The 19,589-nt window shown below is 42.9% G+C and overlaps 1 protein-coding gene across 1 annotated transcript in view; it reads left to right on the top strand.

Annotated features, from left to right (window-relative positions):
- Positions 1-7,259: 7,259 nt before the first annotated feature.
- The window catches only part of CHN2 (chimerin 2), a 304,362-nt gene continuing 292,032 nt past the window's right edge, over positions 7,260-19,589 (top strand). The window contains exon 1 of the mRNA XM_077120879.1: positions 7,260-7,674. Coding sequence (XP_076976994.1) covers positions 7,626-7,674 — 49 coding nt within the window. The 5' untranslated portion in view covers positions 7,260-7,625. The remainder of the gene's footprint in view (positions 7,675-19,589) is intronic.

Raw genomic sequence — 19,589 nt, 5'->3', positions numbered from 1 at the left:
ATAAATCCTTTGGGTATAAAGGGCCAGCTAAAATCCTTTTTTCTCTCTGCTGTTCCCACCTTTGGAAGTGGAAGGCAGGTGCATTCACCTATGATGCTGCCTCTTTCCAAGCTGAGGGTTTCATTTTCATATATTCAGAACACATAAGAGCTTGAGATGTTTTTTCTCCCAAAGCAATTTTTCTAGCTGTGGCGTGAAGTATTTCTCTGGCACGAACGTCACCCTTCAACCCTATCTGAGCTGAAAATCCCATTTCTAATCTTCTTTCTGATTGAGAAATGATAGAGTGGATTTGCCAGGAAACATCTGCCTCACTGACAGCTGGTCGCCCTTGTGGGAGGGGCTCTAAAGTAAGTGCATATTGTTTACTTACTCATTGAGAGGTATATTTTAAAAATCATAACATGGACAGAAATTTGTAGAACAGCCTCCAGGCTGATCACACAATTTAGTGCTAACGTTAGCTCATATTCTATCTTTTCATGTCATGATGGCCGTGGTTAGTCTTTTTTTCTTTCTCTCCTTTTTTTTTTGTAGGCTGTATGGCAGGGTCACATTTCCTTCTTTTTCCATTTGAGTATCCCCTTATTGCAGCACCATTTGCTGAATTTTTGTTTGGCTTTTCGTTCATTTGTTTGGGAGGCGAATTGGTCGGGAATTGAACCCGGTTCTCCCGCATGGTAGGCGAGAATTCTACCACTGAGCTACCCTCGCACCCCTGGTGATAAGCCTTCTAAGAGGATGTCACCACTCTGGTAAAATACTTAAGTAACACTAGCCCTCCTCATTCCCAGCTGACCTCTTCCTCAGTAAAACCGCCCACCTCCTCTAAATCCAGTCCCTCCCATCGCCCCAGGTTCTGATTTGATTGTTCTGGGGTGCAGCCTGGACACTGGGATTTTGAAAGGCCTTCTGGGTGATTCTAATGTGCGACCAGGGTTGAGAAACACTTGCGATTTAAACTGCGGTCCGCATGGATGTTCCAGCAGACCCTCATTCAGATGAAATGGTCATTTGGTTTAATGTCTTAGGACCCCCAGAGGTGTGGAATTATAACAGGTGTTCACAGCACTGTTCCATTAAGTTAAAGGGGTGAAAGTTCTAAACTATGGTACCTCAATCATTGGAAGCTGTGTAGGATGGAGTTTTTGATGAGAGAGAATTCCTGGTTTCTTGAAATTCCCTCATTTGGAAAAACACCTTCTGAACCGGCCTAAGCCCTGGGGCCTGGACCCTTACAGACAGAAACACAAGTCCTGTGACTTCTTTGGAGCCTGACTTGCCCAAAGGCTTGTGTTTTAGGTAAGGAAAATGACAACATCTTCTTAGGTTTAAATAGAAAAATGTGAGTTTTTAAAGCAAAGAAAACATTTTAAAGAGTTAATTTCTCACCTGAGGAAGCTATTTACCAAAAAAGAAAAGAAAAAGAAAAAAAAAAGCCAAGAAAGAAACTTCAAACAAAAACTAACAGGTAAATTTTATTTTAGTATAATCTGAAAAACAAGCAGCCAAAGCTAGTTCAAATTGCTCCGTGTAACCTTGATAAATTATGTATACTCTCTCATTTTCGTCACTTTGTAATGATGACAACAAAGACATAAGGATGATAATTCCTACTGCTAAGATTGTTATGCGTTTTGACTAAGATGCTACTTACTTTTCTGGCCTCAGTTTCCCCACATGGAAAATGGGGATGACTAAGGTTAATGGACTTGCCTAAGGTCACACAGCTAATAGATGACAAATTGGGATTCAAAGTCCAATTCCAATAATAGATATTAATTTTTTCCAGTCTCACTTTCTCAAGTTTCATTTTATAGTCTGGAATATTTGCAAAAGAATTTTTTTCCCCCAGATGTTGTGTCTGTTAGTTTCGCTCTGATACTCATTTACCCTACCTCCTTAAAAAATAAGGTTGTTTCTGTATCATTGTTGAACTTTCTAGCTGCCACAGGGAAAGAAATGAAAGTGTTGATTCAGAACTGTCTCCGGAGGAGGCTGAGGGCACAGAACAGAGTCCAATCTCTGCTTGGCTCAGAGTCTGACAAGCTAAAACAGCAGACTAGAAACAGGTTAGTTATCTAGAAATAGCCTTTGAGACCTGATTTTGGAGATTTTGTTTCCAAAAGCTGCTGAAAACCAAGTCATCCCTAACATACATGATTCCTCTCATTCCCAATAAGAGGTTATTCCTGTAGCTCTAGGCCTCCTCTCAGCTGAAATGTAAATGTCCCAGGGAGAAATGCAGGGATTCTGCTTTAGGTTCCCTGAGAACAAGGCTGTAATTTTCTTCATGTGCATTCCCAGGCTAGGACACAGTGACTGCCCCGCAAACAGAGGGAATGAACGAGTACGTGAATGAATGAATAGATATTTAGCTGATAATAAATCCATTGGATACACTTCTGAAAGCCAATTTTGATAGCATAAAGTCATAGGGACCTCAGAAGACACGATAAACCAACTCAGTCCACACTCTCCAAGAGCACGCTTAGAACTCGTCTCACTAGTTTATTCTGGATTTCTCTAAGGACAGTGAGGGCAGACAAGAATTGTGTGATCTAAAATCTCAGGGAGTAACAAGAAGGTGTGATATGCAGAAGACAGCATATGCAATAGGTTTCTGAATTATATCAACTGTCTATTTTGTTTTCAGGGAGAGAGATGTCCTCATTTATCCCTCCTCCCTTCCTCTCTTTCTCTCTCTCAGTCAAAGAAGATGGAGCTGACAGTGTGGCATGAGCGTGTGTGTATGTGTGTGTGTGTGTGTGTGTGCGTGTGATCCTCCAATGCTAAATGGTCAAAAAGGAAACTGATGCCAAAATACCCCCGACTGGCCGCAGCTCAGTGAGAATATCCAGGAACACCTGTGCCTGTGGCTTGTGTCGCCGCTAGGGGTCACCAGCAGCAGGCGATGTGAACTGGGAATTGGGAGCTGAGGCTGCCTCCCTTTGTCTGCACCCCAGGTGTGGACTCTTTGTTCCAAGCAGAACTACTACCTGCAGCATCTCAGCTGTCTGCTCAGGCACCTCACGCCAGGCTGCCTGTGCGCCTCTTCTGAGGAAACAGAGCGTTTCTCAGCTTCTGCTTCAAGGTTATGGCTGGGTTTACCCTCAGAAGAATCAATGATTTCTCTGTAACAGGGCTAGGTAACTTTATATTAGAAATGGGGCTTAAGCTACCGAGGGAAGTACTTTTCACTACCACAAAGAATATGTTGATGTTGAGAAATTGATGGCAAAAGGACCAATTTTCAGGGTACAGTAGAGCATTTGCCATAAAATATTTAAAGCTGGTTGACAAATAGCTCCACTACTCTCCCATGAATACAGGCCGCTGGATTAATCTTGAAAGTAAGAAATATTTCATTCTATGCTTAGTGCAGAGGAGAATGACCTTCATAAAGAAACACCCCAGAGTGCCTGAAAGTGAGAGAGCACAGCTCCAACCGCGACAGTTATGTTCACCCTGCAGTGTTTTCATGTCTGCTTTCAAACTTCAAAGGAACAGTAAAGCAAAATAAACAAATTACAGCAACGTAAGAACTACCCGGTAAACAATAAATTACACGAGTTGTAACAGCCGGTGATGGGGGAGGGGAGCACTGCAAACATTTGCTCCATTAAAATTTTTTTCTTATGCTTAATCCATTTCATTTGTTCTGGTTCACAGTGAAGATGGTGCTGTGTCACATCCATCAGCTTCTTTTTGTGCTCCAGATGAGCTGCTCATCGTCTTGTTACTCAACGGGCACAGCTATTGGTGTGACAATTAATTGACTTACGTGAATTTATGGATTCATTCGTTTGTCCATTTGCTCATTTATTCCACAAATATCTATTGAACATCTATTGTGTGCAAAGCCTGGCAGAGGACACAGGGCTGGGCAGACATGGGTCCTAGAGCAGGGAGCTTTTGATGGAGTGGGAGATTAACTATGTACCCATATCACCATTAAATCATGAGTGAGTACGAGATCCACCAGTTGAGAGGACAGAGGAAGGACTAGAAGAATTTAAAAGAAGGAGAGCTTGTTACTGGCTTGGGAATCAAGGAATATTCTCCCAAAACAGATGGTATTCTAGTTGAACCTTAACATGCGTGAGGCACGCCGTAGAGAAGACACAGGGAAGGGCGGTGCTGCCAGCTCAAAGGGGGACAGAGGATAGCACGAAGAGGTCACATTTGTGAAGGAAATAAGTCTGAAAAGGGAAGATTGCATGGCTTTGGGTGTTAGGTGAGAGGGAAGTAAAAACAAAATGGTAATTATTAATCCTAAATAGACTAAATTTTAAACAAGTTTCCTTTCCTCCATAAGTCTTTTCATATTTGAAGGCAGTAGAAATGCCTAAAATTAAAATCCTAATTTTCAAATAGATCTAAGATGGTGGTAGCAATCAATAGTCTCTCTTCCACTGGGCTACTGGGATTTACTCAGAATTAACACCATTACTGGGATGGATACAATACATGAACTGATTTCCTTATGGTTTCATTTGGAGAAGTTCTTTGGTGGATTTATAGAAAGGTGACTGGACCTACTGAGGAGGGGGTTAGCTCCCTGTTTCAGCCACCTCCCTCTAATTTACTGTTATTTAAAGTTTTGCAAGGGGCAGCAAGCCTTTAGGCTGCTGAATCTAAGAAAAATGATACTGAGCAATCATGCCTGCTGAGTTTTCTCCACTGGTTATGGGTTTAACAGTCCAAATTATGAACCAACTTGCAGATTTTAGTTCTGAACCTGCAGCATTCTATTTGTTCTTTAAGATAACAGGCTTCACAGTAATTACCTTCTTTTACCAACAGGTTAAGCCTCCCTAGTCGACATTTCTTTATTCAGCAAGCATGTTGGTTGGCCTGGAATCCTTCTAGACTCAGGATCCAATGGGGAAAAATAGGCCTCCATCATTTTCTGCTTTTGTACAGAATGACCTTAGGGTGGTACCTTCATGGCAAGTGGCCCTCTCACTTTTATCATCTGTCAATTTGGGGTAATCAAAAAAATAATCTACTTCATAGAACCATGTTCCTCTAATTAATATTGTGAATCTCTGTGAAGGTAAATATTATGCAAACATTAGAAATTTTTGAGACTTCAGAGATGAGGAATGAAACTGCTGCTACTGCTCAACTTGAGACCAGAAAGACAATGTGTCTTGGGCAGAAGATTAAACATCTCTGTTGGTAGAACAAGGCATCGCTGATTGGCTGTAACAGAAAAAGTGAAAGTTTTACAGATCAGAGATTTGATCTTTCAAGTCGAAAATTTACAATAATTTATGAATGTGAATGTTATACCAGGGACACTGTGACTTGACACATATCTTCCCATTTAATGTTCATAACACCCTACAAATGGGGATCAGGGTTTGTGTTGCAGGTAGAGAAATCGAGGTTCTGTGAGAGTAATTTGCTCAAGGTCACAGTTAATAAGTGATAGTACCAGAGTCTGAATCCAGATTTAACCATCATCCTGCTTTACCCATCCTACTAGGTAGCATAGGCAAGTCAGTCCACCATGTAAAGATCTGGAGGGATACACAGATTAATAATTAAACAAGTAGAAGTTGCCTCCAATAAAAAAAAAAAAAAACAACTCTGGGAGAACAGGAAATTGCACGTATGATGGGGAGGCCAGGGTGTGGTGGGGGCACGTCCCTGAAGTGTTTGAGCTTAGGCAATATCAAGGCTTCTCTGCACAAAAAGAAGAAAAATTGGGGAATAAGGGGTGGCTGTCATACCAGCCATAGATGTTTTAAGGTCCCTGCAAATAAGGGTCAGGGCAACACCGTCTCCTGTGGCTGGAGAGTGCTCATAAGCCCTTAACTATTCAGCAAGCTGCGTTACAAAAACAAAAACAAAAAAAACCCAGCCTTGTTGGAATACACATCGGGATGTCATCCTAAAGGGAATTTTAAAAAGTTGAAATCAACTAGAAAATGTGGTGTGGGTGCATCTTGTCATTATTTATCACTTATTATTCATTGACTATTAGGTGCTCGGTTGGTGTGGACCCCCTGGGACCTGGCTGCTATTCCTATGTCACTCTTGATAATTTTTAAATTAACGATGTCCTTTTAACCATGTTTCTTAAAATTGAACTACCCCAATGTGAACACTTTTCATTTTGCTATATAATGAGAGTACTTTCATTCCTTTTAATGTTTGCTTTTTCCTTTGATCTAACAATTTCTGTTCAAATTTCACAGTTTTCTGTTGCTTCAGGACTGAGTGAACTGATTACCCTGCTGGGAGCGTGAAATAGACTCAAAAAAAATCCTCTGGATGTTTCCTCCCAGTGAAATTAATTTAGGTTTAAATACAGGGGGAAGGCACACACCTTTGTGCTCAGGTCTCTTTCCCACACCTAAGCAGTTCCTTATCCTGAAAAGGGCCCAGCCAGACCTCCTGCCAAGTCTCACGTCTTTTGTGAGCCTCCTTTGCAAGGCACAGTCAGAACCTCTTTCTCTTTCACACCGGCTTTGTGTGGGCCTGATGACACATTTGGAACGTCTCTATTTCTTTGAGGGCCAACCTCAAAAGCCCAATGGACCCTCGGGCACTGTCCATGGCTGGGGTACTTGAGTGCAGCTGGATTGGCTTTCTGGGTGTTTTTGAGTGTGTTTTTTGGACAGCATCTCCCACCCAGGCCACGGGCCATCCTCAGCTCCAGAGCAACAAAGGACAATTTGGCGGGGAGGCGGAAGGGGTACGCCACAGCTGCTCTGGCATCCCAGGCCCCCTTCTACCTAGCACATTTCCCCAGTGATCTCGCTTTCCCCCTTTGGATGTCCCACCCCCGCGATCTCACTGCTCTGGATCCGGCCGGGAACCTGGAGCCCCATCACCTTCCCCTCTCAGCCACTACTCGCCAGTAGCCTTCGAAACCTTGGAGCAGCGCTGCGCATCGCAGCGCCTTTGCCCCGCGCCCCCCGGCGGCCTCCTCTGCACCTCTGGGTCCCACTTCCCCGTCCAGTCTCCCCCGCCCTCCAGTCCCCAGCCTCCTCCTCCAGTCCCAGTCGCAGGAGCTGTCAGGCCCGCGGCAGCTGAAGCAGCCCGCGAGATTCCGCGTCTCCTCTTCTTCCTTTGTGTGCGTGCGAGCCGAGTTGGGGCGGAGGGAGAAAGGGGAGGTCGCTCTGTCTGTCTGTCTCCCGCCGCCTTTGCCCAGGCAGCTCAAAGTGCCGCGGGGGAGGCCGGAGCCCAGGGGAGGCCGGAGCCCAGGGGAGGGTGCGGTTTGCTGGCAGGGCGGCTCGGGTCCGCCCGGGCGTTTTCGTCCCAGGAGCGCGCGGGGGAGCGCGGAAGGCAGCTGGGGCTTGGCCGCAGCCCCGACCAGCCCGCCCCGGCTGCTCTCGGCCTCCCTCTGCCCCCACGTACCCCCGAAACCCGGAGCAAGGCGTGCAAAGGCGCCGAGAGGGACGGAAACCACAAATAAATAGCGGCGGCGGCAGCGCGTCATCTGGTGGAGCAGGAAGTGCAGGCAGAGTCCGAAGGCTTGTGCTTTCTGCGCGTCCCCAGGACTTTGCCATGGGCTGGGGGCCGCGGAGGCTGCGAGCGGCCGGGCGAGGGCAGCGACGGCGGCGCCCGCACCGGGGCTGAGCGAGCAGCGACGCTCTGGGCGCGCGGAGATGGCAGCGTCCAGCAACTCCAGCCTGTCCGGCTCCTCGGTCTCCTCTGGTGAGTTTCAGCCCGTCGGGCGCGGCTGCCCTGCTGGGTCTCGCACCCGGTGCACTTGCGCCCTGGGATGGATAAAGCCTACCTGTAGCGGTTCCGCCCGCTCTCTCCGAGTGAGGGGTGGGTGGGTCGGGGCGTCCGGTGTGACACTTGTTTGGGTTGTCAGCACCTCGGCGTCCACAGCCTCTCCGCTCCTGCCATCTGACAGCGCAGAGGTGGGAGAGCGGTGGCGCCCTTACTGTGGGGACGCGGATATTCTAGGGACTCGGGGCGCCGCAGGCGAGGAGCGAAAGGAGCAGGGCCGGCGCGCACTTTCTGGCGCCGCTGAAGCCGCGGCTGGAGGGGCGGACAGGGTGAAGCGGGGCGCCCCAGCCTGCTTGCGCGCCGCGTCGGTTCCCGCCACCCCCAAAGCCCAAATCCAAAGGAAAGAGGAGCAAAGCCTCGCTTCTCGCAGACTTGATTTTCTTTGTTTGTTTCCGAAATTAGCTCCATGGAGATACAGACTTGGAGCATGGGTTTGATTGAGCTAGAAGGAGTGAAGGGATTCTTTCTGGTCCTGATCGAAGCGGATTAGATAGGGGAAGGGAGGTCCAGCCCATCCTCTGACTTGACTCTGCCGTTTACAAATCTGCCAGTGTGTTTCCTTGGACATTAAACATATACACACGCGCGCGCACACACACTCTCTCTTTCTCTCTCTCTTTGTAATTTTACTTTCCAGGCATTCCCCCCCCCCCCCCTTTTTAGTGTGACTGGGTGCAGTGATCTTTCAGCTTTTCTATGGTTGATCAGCGCGTCTAATTGAAGAGGAAAAAATTGCTAATGAGTCTGAAGGAGTAGGAATCAATAGAAGCAGACCCACTGGTTTCTGAGTATGACAGGTTTCTAATAAGAATGATGCATTAGGTAGAAGAATTCCTCTACCTCTCTGGTCACTGAAAACTTGAATGACAAACCCTAAAGGAATAGTGGCTAAGACATTTAGTGTAGTGTATAGTATTCAGAGGTCAAAGAGGTCTAGGAATCTTAATGGAATGCTCAATATATTATTATGTCACCAGTTCCTATTGTGTGTGTGTGTGTTTTTTAAGTGACCAAAAATTAAACTCCAGGAAAGAAACATTGTGTTGGAGGCATTGGACAGCGCACCAGGCATAAAGGGAACCATATCTGTAGATGTGTGACTAATTGAATCATAAATGCGAGGTGAATTTGACTAAGGTGCAGTCGTGATGTGGCACAAAGAGATCACCTGAAAGGCGTCTGTTACCTTTTTTGGCAGATTTAGTTCCAGGGAAGTGGCACTTCTTTTCTTGATCACTCTCAACTGATCAAAAGCACAGTGTTGTTAGGCATATGCTACAGTTCAAGTTTGTAGTAGTAGCAGCCAATGGGGCAGAGCAGTCATATCTTATTAAGAGCAGCAACAAGTTGACCGCCTGTGGTTTTAATTCTGAGAACTCAGCAAATGCTACTGTTTATTTTTAGTACCCTCAAACCACTGATGCTGCTGTTCAATTCATTTTGGTTGACTAACATCGAATTTAGAATACAGTGATGTTGGCTTACTATTAGGATATGGCTATTCCTCTCAGGAAAAAAGTAAAAAACAACAGAACTGCCCACCAGAAAATGATTTGATGGGAGAGGTGACAAACAGAAAGATGAATAGAGAGAGAACAAGAAGGCTGCATTGTCACAAGATTTACCAATGACATAAATTACAGATGCTGTGGCATCTCAATTTTCAGGTCTTGATGTAGCTTAGGAAACCTGATGGAAAAGCCTAACTCAGCCGTAGGAAGAATGCATTGGTTTGAATCAGTACAGTCTAAGCTTTAGATGATGGTAATTGCTTTACAGATAGGATTGAAATGTTTATGATGGTTCTCTTTCCAGCTGTGTTTCCCACATTTCTAGTTCTAGTAGAAACTGGGAAATTACTTGAAGGCCTAAATTCAAAAAGTGGGCATGGATATATTATTGGGTGTGAAGTCAACCCGGCCTATAAACTCATATTGCCTAATTTCACCAGTTAATCAGGCACTTTGTCTTGAAAACTGCAACTGTAGTTCTCTTTTTAAGCACACTTAGCATTGTGTCTAGATCATGAATAATTCAGACCACACAAGCAATTCACACCTGTGAGAGGTGTTGGGCAGGAATGAATAGAGCCTGTTTCTGGTGGCAGCTGGTTCTCCCAGGCAAAGGCCAGACTGTGAGAAATTAGGGCACTCCAGCGATCTACTAATCATCATTTCTGAGGGCCTACTATGTGTCAGGCAGTCAGTTAGAAAGCTCAGCTTCAAGGAGATTAAATAAGAAAGATGTTATGGGATTGTTGTCTATATTCTGACTCTGCCACTGACCAGCTGGGTGGCCTGGGAAGAGATATCCTCTCCAAGAAATCCTCTCGGATTCTTCACCTGTAAAGTGGGGCTAATAATAATCATAGGACCTACTTCATAGGAGTGTTGTGGGGGTTAAATGAGATAATACGTGTAGACACTTAACCAGGGACCTGGCACTTAATAAATGCTTGGTGTGATAAATTTTTGTTCCTTTGAGGAATGAAAAAAAAGACACTCATTGGTTTAAGACTTTAGCTGTGGAAATAAGTCTAGCACCTAAAATCTGCCTCTTACATCGTGTGTTAAATTTGCCTTTGAGGTTTGAGTTCCAGTAAGCAAACATTTATTGAGTATCTTCTAGGATTTAGGCCTAGTGCCATATATTTGGTACAGAAAGATGAATTAAGGTCCTTTCCTCCCCATCCAGTAGTAGATGGAGACAGACAAGCAAATACCAAATACCAGTCTGATCAAATGAGTTATGTGGAGGGGAGTGCAGGGAGGAGAATAATTAACTCACTTTAGGGGAGTCATTGGAGGTGACATATAAATTGGACCTTGAAGGGTGGGTGGGCTTTTTCCAGAGAGCAGAGACAGGGAAAAGCATTTTGGGAAATGGGAAGACCTTAGGTTGGATCTGGAGATGGGGAAGTCCATGGTCTAATTTTCAGCTTTTTTTTCCTTAGGGCTGTTAATCCTTTCCTCTATGCTTGTTCTTCCTTGGACAGCTATACTTACAGGCCCTCGGCGGTACCATGTGCCGGGCGCCCAGATCACTTGTTGCGGCTGATGTGGGAGGTTTTCTTCCTGTTCAGGTAGCTGTGGGTTTGCTAGAACAGCTCTAGAAACCTTTAGGACATATTTGCGCAGTAGAGTACTAGAAAATGAATCTTCAGTTCTGAAGTGGCGCGCACTTAGAGGGTGAGCTCAAATAACATGGGTGAGACCTGTCTGAGAGAAGCATCTTGGGGAGATTTAGGTTTGGTGGTGCTTGTGCAAAGAATAAAGACCTAATAATTTACTCCCTATTAAGCTCAAGGTTGTCTGGTTTTCTCAAGACTGTGCTTTTCCTTGCTGCTGTTGGAGCACATTTCCCCCATGTGTCATTTAGTCTCTGTTAACAACTGAGACATAGCAAATGAAACAATCAGGTTAAATTAATTTTTAAAGACGTTTTGGAGAACTGTTCAGAAATTTTCTTTAGGAATATTCAATTATGTGTAAAAGAAATTGCTTGCCTTTGTTTTAATGATATCTACTGGTAATTAAATTCACAATCACCTAGATTGGTAGAAAGGTTTGATTACCTTTATTATTTTAAATCACAAGAAAAAAATATCCTTATCTTTAAACTTTTAATCCAGCCTGGGGTACTTGATTATATTCTGAAACAAACAATAGTTGATTTGAAAAACAGTTTCCTTAATAATCATGGGTTACATTTGCTTTTATAATTGAAATGAGAACTTTTACATATTAATAATGTCATTGCCAAGTGGGTAATTTCAGAGTCAAGAAAATATAAAACCAAGTAAAATAATAAATAAAGGAGCTGTGACGTGTTTTCTAGTAACGGAACAAAGTAAAAATTAAATATTAAAGCCGCCCCTGTGAAAAGAAGTTGTTAAGATTTTGAAAATATAAACGTAGTGTATTATAAAAACAAAATCAACATAGACTTATTTTAATTAAAATTCGAATGGAAAAAAGTAAAAATCAATATTATGTGCGGAGTCATCAAAACCTTAATTGACAAAAGAACATTCCTGAACAGATTGCGGTGTTTCTTTCTCCAGATTCTACATACTAGTGATGTGGGCCAGGTAAACACTGCTATTTTACTTTCATGTTGATTCTTAATCCTAGAAATGATGAATGAGAATTTAATTTGTCACAACTAGTGACATATACCAGTCTTCCGTATTCCCAGATGCAGAAGGCAAAACTGGACTGTAATAATGCTGCCAAGACTTGTATATGTAAATAGAAACCTCACGGATCTAAAAGTACGAATAATGCTGCCAAGACTTGTATATGTAAATAGAAACCTCACGGATCTAAAAGTACGAAAGAGGTTATTTTTACTGAAATAGACATGCACATTGAGAAGTCTCTTTTTGGATCTTCCCTCCCCCCCAAAGCTAAAATCATTCACTCAGATGCGGGTTATTGCTCCTTGCTGTTTTTCTTTCACTGCTTCATTTTCGGTTATTGGATGTTTCCTTTCCATTTGCAGTAACCCCATGAACCTACAGACACAGAATCCGGGGGATAAGGAAAGTCCTGAGAAGCATACCTGCCTGTCTGCAGGTTTGACATGGGGTTCGCTGAACTTTATACCTTGCCAGCCTCCTCCAGTGAAACCCATGAAGGGTGTAGAATGACTCTGTTAGTTTTAAAAAGTTGAACGCGAGCCCCGGTTCTTTTCCGAGGGCCGTCTGTGTGGGGTTGACCGGACAGTGGGTTCTCTGAGCTGCCACCTGGGCCTGGCCGGCGCGTCAGTCCTGCTGAAGGCTTCTGCTGCTCTGCCGCGTCTCCTGTCCCTGAACTGTGGGGAAAAATAACCGGACATTTGGTGTGGAAAAACTATACCCGAGCAGTGTGACAGTGGCATGTTTTGGAAAGGGTTTGTTGTCAGAAGATCTAGATGCCTGCCAAGATAGATGCAGAGAAGTAGACCAAGTGATAGATGGAAGTATGAGCAATAGCATCCATCCATCACCCACCAATCCTTTATCTTACATGAAAGAATTCGTATTTCATGGCTCCTGAAATGTGTAACTTAGTTTTCAAATGTATGGCATTTTTCCTTCCCCCAACCTCTCCCTCCCTTCCTCCTTCCTTCCTTGTCTCTCTTTCTCTTTTCTCACCTGTTGTTCTATCGGTCAGATTTCTGTTTAGAGATGTTTTTCGTACAATCCAGCATTTGGTTTACTGCTAATAGTTTCCAAATCCTCTGTGCACCTTCCTGCTTCTCCTTCAGTTTGGTCCATGGGAAAGGAAGTTCGTGTCCGTCTCCCACGTGGTTGCTGGTAGGAGGGCCGCGATGGGCATTTTTATCTCCGGTGCAGTCTGGGTGGTGAGCCAGAACATGCAGCTATGTCCCGGTGCTACTGATACATGCAGGGGTTTGTTTAAAGTCAGTGTGGCTAGAGGAGAACCCAGTTAGGAGTGTGCTGGCCCCAGGACAATCCGCACTGCCAGGGCAGGCAGGCACCTCTGTGCCGTCCACTGGGTCGGAGGCCAAAGACCTGGGATATGTGTGCGGCCAAGGGACAATAAAACTTGTTCAGCTGTGCACCCAGGGTGAGCCTGAAACCAGCTGCTCATGTAAATAACCTGCTTTTCCCCTCATTTATAATGAATCATACACGTTTGTGGGGGCTAATCTTTGAATATAATCTTTAAGCTATAGTCTTAATTATAGCATTGCTTTGCTTCAGCAGTTTGGCCTGTGAGTCGTCTAACCTTGGCCCATTCACAATATAATGTCAGCACTATAAAGTGTTATTTAAACCAAGTGATGCAGGAGTTTCCATAGACATTCCCCAATAAGTATGTTTTATTAATAGGCTTATTTAAAATATCCTAATCCCCTTTGGTCAGTGGTTACATCAATTGGATTCCTGGAGTTGAGGCATCGCCTGCTCAGTGTGCAGGCTGTGTCTACCTCCTGCCTTGTAGGAACCTGCTGCAGAGGGCACGCTTTCAAGGGGGCTGGATGCTGGAGTTCCCTGATAGGATTAGCTAGGTCTGGAGAAATAGTCTGCTTCCTCAGGGTTGGGAGATGTGTCCTCATAAGAGGTAGTAGGAAGGGACCAAGATTTTGAATTAGAAGATCTGGAACTTAAACCCTAACCAGAGCTCTTCAACCCTTAACCAGGGTTCCTAAACCCGTAGCCAAGGTTCTTAAAGCTTTATGCAGGGTCCTTAACCCTTAACCAGGGCCTTAAACCCTGAGGCAGCGTCCTTAGATTAGACTCTTAACCAGGGAGCTCAAACTCTTAAGGGAGGCCCTTAAAGCAGACACTTTACCCAGCTCTGCCACTAGCCGATCACACAGCCTTGGGTAGCGTTATGTCTCTGAGTCTTAACACCTGGCTGTAGATTGGCCATATCACAACCAGTCTCACGGAGCTGAAGCAGGTATTACAAGTGGTGATATAAGCATCGTCTCCCATAGACTTGGTCATCATATCTGTTCAGTACATGTTGATTTCATCTGTCCCCCTCACTTTCCCTTAACCCTCTGATACTCATTTCGTTGGCTGTAAACTTGAATAGAGATATCTGACCATTTTATCTCATGGGGTTAATATTCCTGAAATACTTTCTGGAAAAAAGCTTTGTAAACTGTAAAAGCAATCAACAATATCGAATGGCTGCTCTGTGTTATCCTATTTGCATCATCTCATGTAATTCTCAGTATTTCTGTGAAACAGACATTATTATGTCCCATTTTGCAAACAGAGAAATTGGTTCAGAGAGGGTACATGGCTTGAATTTGGGGTGCTGGGATTTGGATCAAAGACTACCTAATTTCAAAGATCGTATTTTCCCTCTTGAAATGTTAGGGGTGGTTCCACTGGAACCGTTTCTGCATCTGTCAAAGAAGTTTCTGATATTAAAGGTTAAAGCTGAAACATATCCTCATTGGTAACAGGAAATACTGTCCCGTGGTAAGCTTTACTTTGTTGCCCTTAGCAGGCATCCAGACACCCCCTCCTTCATGGCCAGAGGCTGTGCTACCTGGATATGAATGGAGGAGGCACCAAGCCATTATTCTGCTGAATATACCTAGGGAATTGGGTTGTGAGTGTCCATACACCTAAGAATAAGACTGCAGGGTGAAGTCTGTTTAGGTATTCATTGTGTTATTCTGAAGGTTTGAACATTTTGTAATTTAAAGAAAAGAAACAGAAAAAAGTACTATTTGCATTCGGTTGATTTTCTCCCTTTGGAATTCTAAAAGCATTTCATCCTATGTGAGTATATCAAGCCTTGTCACCACCTCATGAAACCCCCAGATTCTCTGATGGCAGAACATGTATTTATTAACTTATTCCTGAAGTGAAAATAGAATTAAGTAAAGGAAATGAAGTTACAGAAGAAGTTTAGGTAGATTGGACATAATTTCTATCTGGAAAAACATTTTTATTTTCTCTAATGAGTTTACCATGAGCTGGATTGACTTTATGCTTCATTTTAGGTTCAGAGGGAAGAGGGACTTTGGAAGTTGCTTAACTGGTTCTGATATTAAATAGATGTGGAAATCAGGGTCCAAAAAGCTCCAGGAATCTCCAGTGCTACTCAGCTAGTTGACGGTGGAGTTAGAGCTGGGAACACAGTCTAGAATCCAAGCCCCCTAGTAGCAGCAACTTTCCATCCCTGTTCCTGGCTCATCCTGAGGAGTAGCATCATCCCTAGAGAATTTCTTCCAGACTTTTCTGTCTGGTTTCACAGAGGCTCTTCTATTCAGTTATTTAGTAATCTTAAAAAAGAAGTCATGAAGTGCTTTATTTTAATGTGGCCTTAAATGTCAAAACTTTTCTGCCTATAGAGGCACAAAGACTTAAGTGACCGATTGATATATATATATATATATATATATATAGCTGTCCTGTCCAATGGGATGAGCACTAGCCACCTGCTGCTATCTAAATTTAAATGAAAATATACTCAGTTCTTCAGTCACACTGGCCACATTTCAAGAGCCTGATAGCATACTTGGCTGGCGGCTACCATATTGGACAGGACAGATATAGAACATTTTCATTGTCACAGAAAGTTTTTTTGGACAGAACTGGTATAGAGGATGGGTATTTCCAAGACAAGGGTCTAATTAATGTAAAATGTATAAGCTAAGAGTAGAAAATTTGATAGAACAGTCTCCCATTTTGTTATTTACTCCTGGTGCTGTTTGGTTTATATTCACTAATTTTGACACACACGCACACACACACACATGCACAGCTTTGAGGGAAACTGTGGAATGACAGCTGGGGGATGATGCTGAGGACAGCAATGAAAAGATTGGCAAACTCCTCTAGTCCTGGTATTTGAGTCAAGCTTTGAAAATAGAAATGGACTGTGGTTTCCCTAATAGAAACCCCATTTCTTTCTGAATGAAGCCCAAAGTGAGTTGTAATTTCACCCTCAAAGAGGGAAAAAGAAAGTTCATGTCCAGAAAAGGTTTGCATCTTATAATTGTGTCTCTTCCAAACATCATAAAGAAAATGGGAAAATTGTCAATGTGTATCATGAGGTGGCTACGCTATTTAAAGGAGCTTTTCTGCCAACCTGGCCATCAGTAAATCATCCACTTAGAAGTGCTTTGCTTCTGCAAAAGACTCACGCAAGGGCAAAGTAAATGCATTGGTTTTTAGAAAATGAAGTCAGCTTTTTGAATTTTCAGCACATTTGATTGGGGGAAAATGCATGCAAATAAGATGTAGGAACATGACAGTTTCTAAGAAAAGGGAACAGCTCTCTTCCTGGCATTTCTGTTACCATTTTCAAGTGCAAGAAAAGTGAAAAGGTGGAAGGCATCTTTAAATTGTCAAGCAACTGCCAAGAAAGAGGTGGTTGTTGAGGCCATTGGACTTGGATATCATAATAGTCAGGGGACCGTGGCATGCCTTGTACTCTATTGACATAACTCACTCATGGATTTAGGGCAGTACGAATCACAGAAACACTTGAGTGATAACCTTATGCAACTCTTTTCTCATCAAAGGCCCAGTTCCTGGATTTCTTCCCACCCTATCACTGCTCTTTGTACCCTCAGTATTGGCGGATCCAATACAATTTCATGAAGGAAATGAAACCTAGCACTTCCTTCTTATTTTACATAATGATTTCACAAATAATAATGCCAGCAATGTTAAGTGCCTTTTAAAGAATAATCTTGCATCCAAGGCAAGGAATAAATCCTGGAGACCAGTATTGAGACAGTAGGGAAGCAGGGAGCATCCATCAGAGTGTGAGGTCTGCAACATTGACCTATAGGGATTTGATTATTTTCAAGTTCTATACCTGTGCTGTCCAATATAGTAGCCACATGTGGCCACTGAGCCCTTGAAATGTGACTAGTCTGAATTGAGATGTGCAGTAAATGTAAAGTAGACCGGAGACTATTCAAAAAATAAAATAAAACAACTCAATAACTTTTAATTTTGATTCTATGTTGAAATGATAATATTTTTGATCTACTAGATTAAATACACTATAATTTTTTAATTAATTTCAACAACTTATTTAAAACTTTTAATGCGGCTAATAGAATATTTAAAGATACATGTGCAGTTCACATTAAATTTGTATTGGACAGCAGTGGTCTGGATGACTCCATTGAGAATGTTCTAGCCTTTATCAGAGGTTCTTCCCTACAAAACCTGCTGCTTCACTGCTCAGCGGCTCCCACAGGAGCACCCGAACCCAAAATTTACCCTCGGTCCACCAAGGCGTCTCAGGTGCGTTTTCGCTGGTTCACTTTGAGTCTCAGACATGGACAGATGTCCTTCATTTCCCTAAAAACCTGGACAGTGTTTTTAAAATGAAATACTATAGAGAGGGACAGCTTGGGACTTTTATCAGAAACTTGTTGAGAGAGGTTTTTGGTTTGCTTGTTTTTGCTTTTGCTTCACTATAATTCTAGACTGGCAATTTATATACTCCCATCCTTCCACAGAAAATCTGCCATGTTATAAAGTTGGAAACTGAAGCTGAGAGAATAAAGGACTTATTTTTCTCTCTACCTGTGTAGAAAATTCTTGTTGGATAGCCTTGAGGCTTACTGCAATGAATATGGACGTATGTGTGCACACCCGTGTGTAGATGGTATATGTCTGTGTGTGTTTATATATATATATATATATATATATGCATACATATATATACACATACAGAAAGCAGAAGTGGGTTAGGTTTCCAAGTTATTCTCAAACAAATTTATATAATATATAAGCTACTATCAAGGGAAATGAAAAGTCAAGATGTAGGCTTACTTTTAATAATGAAAGAATACACTTGGGATTTTGCTAATGATGTGTAGATATTAATACGCATAATTTGGCTGCCTAATATTGATTTAAGTTGCTCATTCACATTCACTTTATTATAGAAAATTTAGCCATTTTGTTTTACAGTGTTTGCCCCGGTAGACAGTAAGACCATTAAACTATGTTTATTAGGTAAATAATGTTATTTTGCCGACTTCTTATGCAAAGAGAACACTAGCATGCTTAGTGCTTCAGGACTTGTCGAGTTGTTGGTTTCCGGTTAGGGATCTGGTTATTCCCAAGCACGTGTCCCCTCTTTTTTTTTTTTTTTTTTTTTTTTTTTTTTAAAGTATTTTTTTATTTTATTATTTTTTGTTTGTTTGTTTGTTTGTTACATGGGCTGGGGCCGGGAATCGAACCGGGGTCCTCCGGCATGGCAGGCAAGCACTCTTGCCCGCTGAGCCACCGCGGCCCGCCCATGTGTCCCCTCTTTTATCTCCCTTGTGATCAGTGTCCGCGGTTGAAGTGTGACCAGGACACAGAAATCCTCCTTTTATGTGATGTAATACTCCCCAGGGTTGAACTTTGGTCGTGAGTGAGCCCTATGCTTGTTTTATGCAACTGAACTGTCTCATAAGCCTTTTTCTTATTCTTCTGAATATGAATATGCAGAGCAAAAAGAAACTTATAGGTGTTGTGTAAGCTCCCTCGAAATAATTAATATCAGATTAAGATTAGGAACATAGCCATAGCAAATCCTAGACAATTACAAATATAATATATGATTTTGAGTTGGGCAATGTGTAATTTGTTGTAAGAACATGATAATTGCCTCAGCACCTTTTGACTCCATATTCTACCCCAGTGATAGTATGCAAGGGGTATTTTGTGAAAAGATGCAGCAACCTTTCAGGGTAGAGATGCCCTGCAGACATCTTCCTTTTCATAAATAGCAGAGGGTAAATCTGTCATTCGGGAATTCATGTAAACATGGTTCTGAATCCACATACAGTGTCAGCTTGTGCTCCTTCTCGTGGTAATGAGTTCCTTTCATTTTCTACCCATAGAGTAGATTGGTATTTCTTTGTATTGCTTTAAATTTAATTATTTGAAACTTATTTCTAGCAGACATTCTTCCTTTAAACAATAAATCTGAGTTCATTCAGCATATGGACTTGAACGCAGCGCTGGCCTGGTCAATGGGAAATCAGGGGTCTGGTCCAAATACCAGCACAACTGCCTGTCTCAACTTGGACCTTTCTGAGTTTCCATTTTCTCATCCATAAAATGGGACTAATCATGCTTGTGGTGACTATCAAGTGAGATAATGTCTGTGCAGAAAGCTTGAAAATTGAAAACTTGAGAATAAAATATAAAGATCCCTGGTCTCAGGAAATTCACATTCCAGTAAGGTGGCCCTAAGGGTCCTGAGTGCTAAGTGATCACGCAGAGCTCATGATCTTCTAAGGTAACTAGAAAATTTTCCCCTAAATTTTTACCTTGCTCTTGTTCAAAAGCCTTTGAAGCTTCGAAGAGTAGTCCTTCCAGTAAGACTCCACTGTGCATT

Source organism: Tamandua tetradactyla, chromosome 1 (assembly GCF_023851605.1).
Source record: "Tamandua tetradactyla isolate mTamTet1 chromosome 1, mTamTet1.pri, whole genome shotgun sequence".
NCBI lineage: Eukaryota > Metazoa > Chordata > Mammalia > Pilosa > Myrmecophagidae > Tamandua > Tamandua tetradactyla.
The sequence above is the reverse complement of the archived record's forward strand: the minus strand, read 5'-3'. Positions and strand labels throughout refer to the sequence as shown.